Source organism: Perognathus longimembris, chromosome 9 (assembly GCF_023159225.1).
Source record: "Perognathus longimembris pacificus isolate PPM17 chromosome 9, ASM2315922v1, whole genome shotgun sequence".
NCBI lineage: Eukaryota > Metazoa > Chordata > Mammalia > Rodentia > Heteromyidae > Perognathus > Perognathus longimembris.
Window position 1 is genome coordinate 17,353,635 of NC_063169.1, and position 12,429 is coordinate 17,366,063.

At 39.3% G+C, this 12,429-nt stretch overlaps 1 protein-coding gene across 6 annotated transcripts in view; it reads left to right on the forward strand.

The window, feature by feature from the left end:
- The window catches only part of Sim1 (SIM bHLH transcription factor 1), a 79,929-nt gene that overhangs the window by 43,700 nt on the left and 23,800 nt on the right, over positions 1-12,429 (forward strand). For all 6 annotated transcript variants that reach the window (XM_048353770.1, XM_048353769.1, XM_048353771.1 and 3 more), the window contains one exon: positions 2,881-3,049. In XM_048353770.1, the coding sequence (XP_048209727.1) occupies positions 2,881-3,049 (169 nt within the window). The remainder of the gene's footprint in view (positions 1-2,880; positions 3,050-12,429) is intronic.

Below are 12,429 nucleotides of genomic sequence, written 5' to 3' on the forward strand. Positions count from 1 at the left end.
TAAAGGTGATATACAGAGGACTTACAATTACATATGTAAGGTAATGACTACATCTCCTTTTCTATATATGTGGTACTGAGGAATCGAACCCAGGGCTTTATGTATATGAGGCAAGCACTCTTGCCACTAGGCCATATCCCCAGCCCACTCCCTTATTGCTTTTGCAAATATTTCTAGTACTGTGTCATCTCTGAATGTGAAAGTGTGCATCTTTGCCTTAGTCTAGATCTTAGAAGAAATGATTTCAGTCTTTCTCCCACACTTATCATGCTGGTTGTGGGTTTGTCATACATTTTGTTGGGATATGTCTTTTCTATACTTATTTGAGAGTATTGATCATGGCATAATGTTTAATTTTACCTAATAGTTTTGCTGCACCAATTGAAGAAATGGTCATGTGATCTTTGCCTTCATTCTGTGGAAGTGATCCATTAAACTAGTGATTTGCATATGTTAAACTATGACTGCATCCTGGAGAAATTTCCATTCCATCATTGTGTGTGTTCTTTTTGATGTGCAATTAGATTGGATTTGCTAGTGTTTTTGTGAGAATTTTACAACTGTGTTTATCAGGGATGTTGTTCTGTAGTTAGGTCCATGTATGTATGTGTTTGTGTGTGTGCACATGTCCTTACCTAGTTTTGGTACCAGGATAATGTTCACTTCAGAGGATGAGTATGGAAGAGATTCATTTTCTTTGGGAATACTTCTCATTTTTTATTTTTATTTTTGGCCAGTCCTAGGCTGTGAACTCAGGGCCTGAGCACTGTCCCTGGCTTCTTTTTTGCTCAAGGCTAGCATTCTGCCACTTGAGCCACAGCACCACCTCTGGCCATTTTCTGTATATGTGGTGCTGAGGAATCGAACCCAGGGCCTCATGTATATGAGGCAGGCACTCTTGCCACTAGGCCATACTCCCAGCCCTGGGAATACTTCTCAATAGCTGAGATACATACTTTCTGAAATCTGAAAGTGCAAAAGAGAAAAAGGAATCTTTGTTTACTTCCTGCTTATGGATATAAAATTCCTGGGTTGAGAATTTGCATTGGGAATGGGCTTAGAAAGTTATTTGGCTACATTTGCTTGGATGAATTATTTTTTGGTATTAGTGAATGTCCTGTCAGGTAGGTAGTGCCAGAGGTAGAGCCTCTGCTTTCCAATGCTTAGAAATGCATTTGACACCAAAATGGCCAATGGTGAGGCTCTACCTTGTGTCAAAGTCCAGTTTGCTTGGTTTACCATTATCAAAGGGAAAATGTGTGTAAGAATGCACAGCTAACACCTTTTTTCTTTCTGACTGGGAAAGGCTATTATTTAGCAAGTTACTTGATATTATCAGAGAAAACAACCATTAGTTGCATCCTTGTTATCTACCTCCTCTTCCATCTTTGTGATATTCTATGCAGCGATCCTTGAAATATAATAAAACAGCTCTTTACTCTTGTCTTTTAGGAACTTAGGATTCATGGGGAAAGACATAATCATTTGAAAATTAGTGTTAGAGAAGGAAAAACCCTCATCGTTTCTGGTCTCTACTTCCCTCAGCAACCAAGCCTAGTCTCTAGTTCATGAGGAACTAGAGACTTAGGCTTTCTGGGTGTCAATGTCTCCTCACCCTCCAGGGGACAGCCCCACACAGAAGAGATCAATCCATACTCAGCAAGCCTTAATTGAGTGAATGATACTAATGGTCAGTGAGGAAGGACATCCTGGAGGCCAGCGGATCTGAGCTGGTTCTTTTTAAGAGTAGCTGTATAAGCATGTGTTCAGGGAGGAAGTTCAGAAAGTATAAAGTCACTTTGGGAGAATACTATTTGGATAAAGCAAGGGCAGATAAAAGAAAACACTTGCCAGTTTGTCAGAAAAATAGGTGGAAGCTACATTATGGATGGAGGCTTTGAATTTGTGAATGAAAGGTGCTTGTCATCTGAGTTGTCCTGAAGGTGGTTAGAGTAGTTCAGCAGACAGTGAGACAGTCAGACTTCTGAGCCTGGAAGACAACATGCATGTCTGCCTTCTAAATTTTTGCTACTTTTGTGGCTAAAACTGCTGCCTGGAGGGTTGGGGGATGGGTGGGGATTATGCCCATGAACAGGACTGCGGCTGTCATCTTATGCCTTTAAATATCTCATGCTGGACATTTGTAATGGGTTTCCTCACATAAGCTCCTTATCCTTTTGAAACCATTCCCTGAAGTTATTATATAGGCTTATTTGTTTATTATTTCTTCCCAAATGCATTATAATTTGTAAGAGCAGGGATTATAGATGTCTAACTTATTCTCACATCTCCACACAGTACATAGACGTATACAGTGTGTTCAATGAATAAATCTGGTAGTAAAATGTACCCTGATGACCTGTAGAAAAGAACTTTTCAGCCTGGTTATTCTTATATTTATATCTTAACTACATATGAGCCTGGTTATGATACTGGTTAGCCAGCTCTAAAAATGTCTCTGAGGTTTACCAAAATGGTTGCTCTTGGAAGAATTCTTGTCAATAACTAGGAAGCATGTGTGCTTTGTCTATTGAGTTCTTTTCATATAGGAAACATTTAAATCAAATGCTCAGATAAATTGCATTAAAGGTTTATATTTTTTTTTTGCTTAACAACAATAATGAAAATAATTAAAATACAGACTGCTTCAAGACCTATCATATAACTTGGTTTGGGGATGTGTGGCCGTCACATTCACACATATTTTACTTGAAACATTATACTTTCCAAGAATAACCCAGCCATTGTGGAAGCAGGTTATGTGGCTAATGTTTGCTTGCTTCCTTTTTCACATATGGATGGCTGTCATTCCTGAGGAGAGAAGGCATGAATCCCTTTCCTGCAGTAGCTAATTAAGGGCTTTGTTCTCCCACTCTACAGAGATACAGAATACAAAGGATTACAGCTCTCTCTGGATCAGATCTCAGCCTCCAAACCAGCCTTCTCCTATGCCAGCAGCGCCACACCCACCATGACGGACAGCAGGAAGGGGACTAAGGCAAGGCTCTCCAGCTCAAAGTCAAAATCCAGGACGTCCCCATACCCTCAGGTAAATGCTTTGACTTCTAAAATCTCTCTCTTGTGTGTGCCACTGAGTATGATCTTGGAATTGAAGAAGTATTAAAACTGTTTGGGATTAATCATCTGGCGTTAATAGATTCAATATATCTACAAATCTGGAAGGGCTTCTGAAACTATCTTCTCTGATTCCTTGAAAAGAATAGCACTAGTAAAAACTTTGGAATGATTTTGTGGCTTACTGCATTTATATAAAGGTCATGAGAGTCTAGTCGTCAAAACCACAACTTTTTTTTTTTTGGTCTATTTCAAGGGTATTGATCCTAGTTTACTTCTCCCTACAATGATAAAAATAAAGATACAGCCAGCATAGCAAAATACAGAAAATAAGAGCTCGACACAGAAAAAAAAAATGGCCAGAAACTCAGAAAGAAGCTAATAGGTAGAGGCAAAGAATGAAGGTTTTATTTCACCATGAACTTTGAGCATAGACTATTTTCTTGGGGGAATCAGACAGGAAGAACCTTCTAGGTGGCAGTAATGAACTGAAAAACACTCTATTCTCATCTTTGCAAGGGAGAGCGATGAGACCCAAAGGAGGGTTTCTAGTAACACTGCAAGGCAAAAAGCAAAATCTGGGGTCTTAGAAGGAAAAATGTTATCATTCTGATCCATCATAGATATAGAAACTAGACTGAGTCAGGGTATATCTGCGCTGTCCTCAAGGAAGTCGGATAGAGGATTTCCCACTGCAGGCTTTTTCTGAATACTTTACTGGGGAATAAGAGTCTTATGGACTTTCCTGCCTCGCTGGCTTTGAACTGTGATCCTCAGATTTCAGCCTCCTGAGTAGTTAGGATTACAGGTATGAGCCACCAGTGCCAGGCTCAACTGCTAGCATCTTGTAGTTGCCTCTCCTCCCTTCCTTTTCTGGAAGTGTGCCATGTCAAACTTCCTGAAGTTCACAGGGTAAACCAGAAGAAGATTCTGGGGATAGTAGAAAACCAAATTGGTTATTGGATCATTTATTTAATCCAGTGATTTTCCTACTTGTCCGAGGAACTCTTTTGTTGATGCTTGCAAGTGTTTATTATTTGAGGAAATGTTCATTGACTCAATGATCACACACACACACACACACACACACACACACACACACACACAATGACTGCCAGCTTATCTTAGCAAGTTGGTATATACAGTTGAGAAGACCATAATCTCTGTCTCTAAGAGACTTACCTCCAGATGACTTAAACTCTTTAACTGATGACAAGATTTCTTTACTCCAGTGAAAGGAAGGAGAAGAGATATACAAAGTCTACACAGTTTTCGGTGCACAAATTCCATTAAGCATAATGGGAACTTTACCAATTATATCAGTTAATTTTAAATTACTGTTTTAAATTACTTTTAAATCAGTTGTTTTAAAATTACTGTGACAAAATTCTTCACAGAGACAACTCAAGGGAGGAAAGATTTATTTTAGTGTCCAGTTTCAGAGGTGTTAATTCATCTTGGTGGAGAGGGATTTTTAGTGCAGAGCTTAGTATCATGGTAGACAGAAAAGAAAGGAATGCAGAAGAAGGGGCTGGGGAACAGTTCCCCCAAGGGCTCAACTGCCCCCTTCCCCCTCCTCCCCCCCCACTTCCTTTAGTTAGGTTCGACCCCAAAATGTTCTAGAATTTCCCAAAATACTGCCAACAGCTGGGTACCAAGTGTTCCAAACATAAATTGCTGGAGGACATTTCATATTTAAGCCATAATATTCTATCCTTGGACCCCCCCAAATGTCATAATTCCACCAGAATTCCACTTTGGAGTTTCATAAAAGCCTAAGTCCACCTCATGATTCAAAAGATGTTCTGTCCATCTACTCAAGGTCTCCATATTTTAAACCATTCTGACATTGTCTGAATGTCCAAAGTTTCTTCTGAGACTCAGGGAATCTCATAGCTGTGAGCACCTCTAAAAATTAAAAGCAGGGCTGGGAATATGGCCTAGTGGCAAGAGTGTCTGCTTCGTATACATGAAGCCCTAGGTTCGATTCCCTAGCACCACATATATAGAAAACAGCCAGAAGTGGCGCTGTGACTCAAGGGGCAGAGTGCTATCCTTGAGCAAAAAGAAGCCAGGGACAGTGCTCAGGACTTGAGTCCAAGCATCAGAACTGGCAAAAAAATAGACAAACAATAAAAATCAAAAGCAAACAACAAACAATATAACAAAAACCAAGTTGTCTACTTCCAACACACAATGAATGGTACAGAGTAAACATGTTCATTCCCCAAAGAAAGCAACTGGGGAATAGCAAGGAAAAATCAGACCAGCAGGGCTCACATTCCATCCTGGAGTGCAGTGTCTGGCACCTGGAAGATTTGGCATTGGGATATAAGCTTCACCAGGCATGGGCAGCCCTTCTGTTATGGCCTTGGCCATTGCAGCCTACACAGCCTCTCCCTTTGGCTGCTGGCTCCACTTGGCCAGCGGGTTTCCTTGGTCAATGTTCTGTGTTCCTGCAATCTGGAGCGTTCTGTGTTCTCTACTGCAGCTTAAATCTCACCATCAGAGCTCCACAGGTTTCTTTGACTGCAGGACATTGACTTAAGCAGACACTGCCTGGTTTCTGGAGCTTGCTTTTGAAATCTAGGTGGAAGCATCCAGGAAGCCACCAACTCTTCCACTCCTGCAAAACCAGGAAGTGGAATTGGCTAAGGTCGGCCAACAGCCTGAGCAGCAGAAAACATGGGAAGGATTAGAGGGCTAATGACAGAATTTCCCTAAGGGCCTGGCCTTAGTGATCTACTTCCTCAAGCTATGGTCTCCTTCCAAGACTTCTCAAAACAGTGCAAAAACTGTGTTCAAATTGTGAATCTATGGGCGGGGGGAGGGCATTTCATATATAAATTACAACACTTTTGAAAGGTACCACATACTCAAAGTCACTGCAGATGGAAGCTACTTTGTTTTTCCTGTAGAACATCCATTAAGAATCTGTTCTTATTACAACCTTGAACAGTGAGTTGTACTGTCTCTTTTTATTACTTGAAAGGATGGACTGTGCCTTCGAGTAAATCATTCCTTAAACATATAGCAGTGTTGGACAGACATGCCAAAGAAGCATTCAAATTAGGAAATACAAAGTTAACAAAGAGGTTTGAGTTTGTCCCTTGTTATAAAGGTTGACAAGAGGGGCTGGGGATATGGCCTAGTGGCAAGAGTGCTTGCCCTGTATACATGAGGTCCTGGGTTCAATTCCCCAGCACCACATATATAGAAAATGGCCAGAAGTGGTGCTGTGACTCAAGTGGCAGAGTGCTAGCCTTGAGCAAAAAGAAGCCAGGGACAGTGCTCAGGCCCTGAGTCCAAGCCCCAGGACTGGCCAAAAAAAAAAAAAAAAAAAAAAAAGGTTGACAAGAAATGTACTCTCTACCTTATGTATGTCACTGTAATCCCTCTATATATCACCTTGACAATAAAATTAAATTAAGAAAAAAGAAATTAAGCACTTCCCTTATACCTTCGTGTTGGGCATCTAAACCCTTATTCTATACTTCCTTTCATATTTTTCTCTCAACATCCAAAATGTCCATTTTTCATTTTAACAATAGACATTTACTTAAGAATACATATTTTTTGTAGCAGTCCTGAGGCTTGAACTCAGAGCCGGATACTGTATCTGAGCTGTTTTGCTCAAGGCTAGTGCTCTATCACTTGAGCCATAGCTCTACTTCCAATGTTTGGAAGCTTATTGGAGATGGGAGTCTCAAAAACTTTCCTTCCTCTGCCAGACTTTGAACTGTGATCCTCAGATCTCAGCCTCATGAGTCTCTAGTATTACAGGCATGAGCCACCAGCTCCTAGCATCATTTAAAAAATTTTAACTTTTCATTGTGTTGGGTAGTTAAAATACAAATTGTATAGTTAAAAAAACTCTACAAACTTAGAAGAAAGGTAGAAAAATCCTTCTTTTTCCATTATTCTCTCTCTAAAATTTTCCTTTTTAAAATAATATTCTATGATGTATAAACATCACACACATGCAAATACATACCTTCATGTAGGATTTCTCTTGATGTTTGTACATCCATTTTTTGTTTATTATTTGCGTAAATACAGTCCTTAGAATTTTGGCTATGTTTCCCATTTGAAGCAACATAGTCAGAAATTAAATTTACTGAACATTGATATGCCTAGGAAAGGTGATTTTCAAATTGTATTTATTTTAGATAATCATCCTGCTAGCTGAACCGTTGACTGAGTTCATCTTGTGTGGGCTGCTAATACATGCAGATCCAAGATGGAATGCACACCTTTTGCTTTCAAAGAGCCACTGGTTTAGGCAGATAAATGAACAGATAGGTATTTGCAATAAATTGTCATGTTGCGTGGGTGTTCTCCATGGAAAAAGGCTGACATTCAGAGCAAACTCAGCACTGTTTCTGCTGGAAGAAAACAACCGAGAAACGTATCCATCTTGTGTTCTATCTCCTCAGAAATTTTAATGAAAAAAATACTAGCTTCTCAAAAAATAATATTTGGTTCATATTATCCCTACAACTGACTTTATATTTTTGAGCATTGTTGCTCTTCTATGTTTTGAACTCAGCAGATGCCAGTGGAAGTCTGCTTTGGAAAGATGTTGTTTATGATCATTGTGGGGTTAAGGGTGCTTGACTAGAAAGAAGTGCATAAAAATATCCTGAAGTTTTGTAGTACAGCTCAAAATGTTAAATTATAGAATAAAATAAGTAGTATATAAGAGATGATGGATATAGAGGGCTTTGTGAATAGATTGGTAATACAAACTTCTGCCTGGCTAAGGAAGGTATGGGTAACTTGTCTTTGAGGATAGGGTTCAGGCATTTGGGGATGAGGGAAAGGAGTGAGGAGTTCAGAAAGAAAACAATTATGAGGAAATGCAATGGCACACTCTTAGTGTAGTATCTCTGAATGAGGACTGGTAGTAATATGTTGGAAACACATATTGGTCCCAAATATATACTGAGTTAAGGCAGTTTAATTCATCTTATAGAGAATGAGTGAAGGGCTTTGACTAGAACAGGAAAGGACTAACCTGGTGAAGAAAGGAAAACTATTTAGGGGAGTAATTATAATTGCTTCTGATGTGCATCCATGAAGATGTTAATTAAATTAAATTTATTTTCTGATGTAAAAATAATGCAAATGAAAAAGTAGATAAAAATGTTTTTACCTTGGGCTTCTTGTAGTCTTTTCTTGTGATTGATAAAATTTCATCATTATAGAGGAATTTTATTTTGTCAGTCATGGGGCTTGAACTTAGGGCCAGGACACTGTCCCTGAGCTTTTTTTCTTCAAGGCTAGCATTCTACTACTTTGAGCCACAGCTCCAATTCCAGTTTTCTTGTGGTTAATTGGAGATTAGAGACTCAGGGACTTTCTGCCCAGGTTGGCTTTGAATCATAATTCTTTGATCTCAGCCTCCTGAGTAGGTAGAATTACAGGTGTGAGCCACCAGTGCCCAGAATTATAGAGTTACTCTGAAATTGCTTTTCACAACTTGCTTTTAGCTGTTAAACTTAGGTTGAATTCCCTCATATGAATTAGCAGATACATAGTACATTCCTTTTTACTGACTGGATGAAGAATGCTTTGTTTGTATATATTTAACTTTAAATATTTCTGCATATTTGTACTAGTGCTTGAACTTGGGGCCTGGGCACTATTCTGTAGCTTTTAAGCCTGATTGGTGCTCTACCACTGAAGCCACAGCTCCACTCCTGGCTTTTTTTGTGGTTAACTGGAGATAAGAGCCTCACAGTCTTTCTCCTGCCTGAGCTGGCTTTAAATTACCATCCTCAGCTCTCAGCTTCCTGAGGAGTGAGGGTTACAGACATGAGCCACCAGCTTCCAGCTCGGTTGTCTTTTCTTCTTGATTATTTTTTTTGTATACACATTTATGGCACAACAATTCTTATGAGATCCTTCAAATGTCACTTTCCACAGAAGAACTGAGCTCAAAGGGTAATAAGTTAAGCAGATGGTGATTTAATAATTTGTGTTATTTACTAAGATATTTTTCCCCTGACTATTGTATATTGTCCATATCTAGAAATTTTCAACAGATGTCTGGCGAATGACAAACAGCAACTTTGCTTTTTGAAATTGTTCAGGCATCTGCAAATGAACAATCAAGACATGCATTAATTAAAATTCACTACCATTACCCAGACTGCAGAAGCAGGTGAACCTCCAGGTCCCTGCTTGGAATCAGAAACCCTTAGGAACACTTTTAGTCTTGATTGTATTATAGCCACTTAATGAATGACTCTGCCACCTTTGTACCTCTATGTATTACACGGGACAGGAGAGGTCAAAATAGAATTGTTCTGATTTTGGAAAAGTTGTCATAAGAAATAGCAAATTATAAGAAATAGTAGTAATCTACAAAGACTGTACACGTAGCTATTTGCTGCTGTGCTGCAGTAATTTTACTATTATGACAATTGTTTTATTGTTACTGAGTTTATGATCATGAAATATCTGCATTATTTTTTTTCTGGGAAAATGGAACTATTGAGTTTATAGAATTTATTTTATAGATGTTATGTGTGAAAGATCACTACAATAGTTTCCACTTATTTTTTATTTTTATTTTTTTTCTGGTTGTGAGGCTTGAATTCAGGGCCTAGGTGCTGTCTCTGAACTTTTTTTTTCGCTAGGCTAGCCCTCTACCACTTGAGCCACAGTGCCACTTCTGGTTTTCTGGACTGGAGAGAAGAGTCTGAAGGACTTTCCTTCTGGCTGGCTTGAACTGCGATCCTCAGATCTCAGCATACTGAGTAGCTAGGATTACAGGCATGAGTCACTGGCACCCGGCTCCACCTATTTTTTTTTTTTCATTTCTTTATTGTTAAAGTGATGCACAGAGGGGTTATAGTTTTACATGTAAGGCAGTGAGTACATTTCTTATCCTACTTACTCCTTCATTTTCCCCCTACCTTCCCCCCTCCCCATTCCCTTCCCCTCATAAGTTGTACAGTTGGTTTACACCATATAGTTTTGCAAGTATTGCTGTTGCATTGGTTTGTCTTTCAGCTCCACCTATTTTTTTTAATTTTTTTATTATTAATTGAGCAAAAAAATTTTTTTTACAAGGTGTTGTGCAAAGAGGGTACAGTTACATAGTAGGGCAGTGTGTACATTTCTTGTGATATCTTACAACCTGTTTTTCCATCCCTTGTCTAGGTCAGGTAGACCCATATGCAATATACAATGTATCAAGCACATATACAGTGTTCACAGACTTGGTCTCTACTGTCTCTCCATCTCCCTTTGTTAACAGTCATATATCAGGGAGATCATGCCCCTTTGTTTTCTGTGTTCTAGGCTTGTCTCGCTCAACATTATTTGTTTGAGTTCTGACCATTTCCCTGCGAATAACAATATTTCACCATTCCTAATCGCTATGTAGTATTCCATTGTGTATAAGTACCATATTTTTTGGATCCATTCATCTGTGGAGGGGCATCTGGGTTGTTTCCAAATTTTGGCTATTGTGAATTGTGCCTCAATAAACATGGAAGTACAAATGTCCTTTTGATATCTTGGGTTTTGCTGTTTAGGATAGATGCCTAGGAGTGGTATGGCTGGGTCATAGGGTAGGACTATATTGAGCTTTTTGAGAAACCTCCATACTGTTCTCCAAAGTGGTTGTACTAATTTGCACTCCCACCAACAATGGAGAAGGGTTCCTCTTTCCCCACAGCCCCTCCAGCATTTGTTGTTTCCTGAGTTCAGAGTATAGGCCATTCTAACTGGGGTGAGGTGGTATCTCAGGGTTGTTTTTATTTGCATTTCCTTTACTAGCAGGGATGTTGAGCATTTCCTCATGTGTTTCTTTGCCATTTTTATATCTTCTCTTGTGAAGTCTCTCTTTAGCTCTTTTGCCCATTTCCTAATAGGTTTATTGGGCTTGGAGGGGCTTAGTTTTTTGAGTTCTCTGTAGATGACAGATATCAGGCCTTTGTCTGTTGCTGTGCTGGTAAATATCCTTTCCCATATCGTTGGCTGTCTTTCTATTTTGGTGGCTATGACCTTAGCTGTGCAGAAACTTTTTAATTTGTAGTAGTCCCATTTGTTGAGTCTTTCCCCTACTTGTTGTGCCCCTGGGACTCTATTCAGGAAGTTCCTTCCTGTGCCTATAAGTTCTAGTGTCTTTCCTACTCTGTCCTTCAGTAGTTTCAAGGATTCAGGTCTGATGTTGAGGTCCTTGATCCATTTTGAGTTGATCTTGGTGCATGGTGATAGGCTTGGGTCTACTTTGAGTTTTCTGCATATGGCTGCCCAGTTCTCCCAGCACCAGTAGTTGAAGAGGCTATGTTTATTCCATTGTATGTCTTTAGCTCCTTTGTCGAATATCAGTTGGCTGTAAGAGTGCGGTTTTTTTTTCTGGGTCTTCAATTCTAATCCACTGGTCTTCCGATCTGTTTTTATACCAATACCATGCTGTTTTTGTTATGATGGCCTTGTAGTAGAGCTTGAAGTCTGGTATGGTGATACCTCCTGCACTATGTTTTTTGCCTAGAATTGCTTTGGCTATTCTAGGTTTTTTGCTGTTCCATATGAATTTATGGACTGGTTTCTCTATTTCAGTGAAGAATGTGGCTGGGATTTTGATAGGTATTGCATTGAATTTGTATAACAATTTAGCTCCACCTATTTTTAATGCAACTAGTCATTAGTACTTTGTCTTGGAAGTTATCTTCTATTGTTTGATCATGTCCACCAAGGATGAATTGCTTCCAGATGCCAGTGTTTCCTTTTGAACTTCTTACCTTGGCATGTTTATGGTTAGTATAGTCAGAGCAAGCCATCCTACTCTGTGGTATCATTCTGCCTCTTCTTGTCACTTCCCGCATCAGTAGTAACCAATACACTCACTGCATCACTTCCTAATAATCCATATATTACACTCTGCAGGCTTCTGAAATCATTTAATCACTTGCTTCAGATACACTATAATGCTTGCAGCTCTTTCCTGTATCTGTTACCTTAAAGAATCCTACAGAATCATCTTAATTTTCATTATGAGCAATCTGCTTCCTTTTGGTGAATGTAGAAATTCTCCTGCTGCAAATGTCCTTCTTGGCCTCAGAAGTCCACCAGTGATTACTACTCTGAGAATCGAAGTTATTGATTGGCAGAGCAAAGAAGTAGCAATTATTTTGCAGGCAACTTTTCTCTTTTGACACAGTGCTGTTCCCACTGCCAACATAGATATCCCTTCACTTTACATGTTACAGAAAAGACACGCAGTCCTTGATCACTAATAAAAAAAAATTGTATGCATTTTGCATACAAATAAAGTCATCTTCCCAGGAAGTCTGTACTGAACTGGCTTGTTTCTACTTCTTGTACATGTGTAAATTT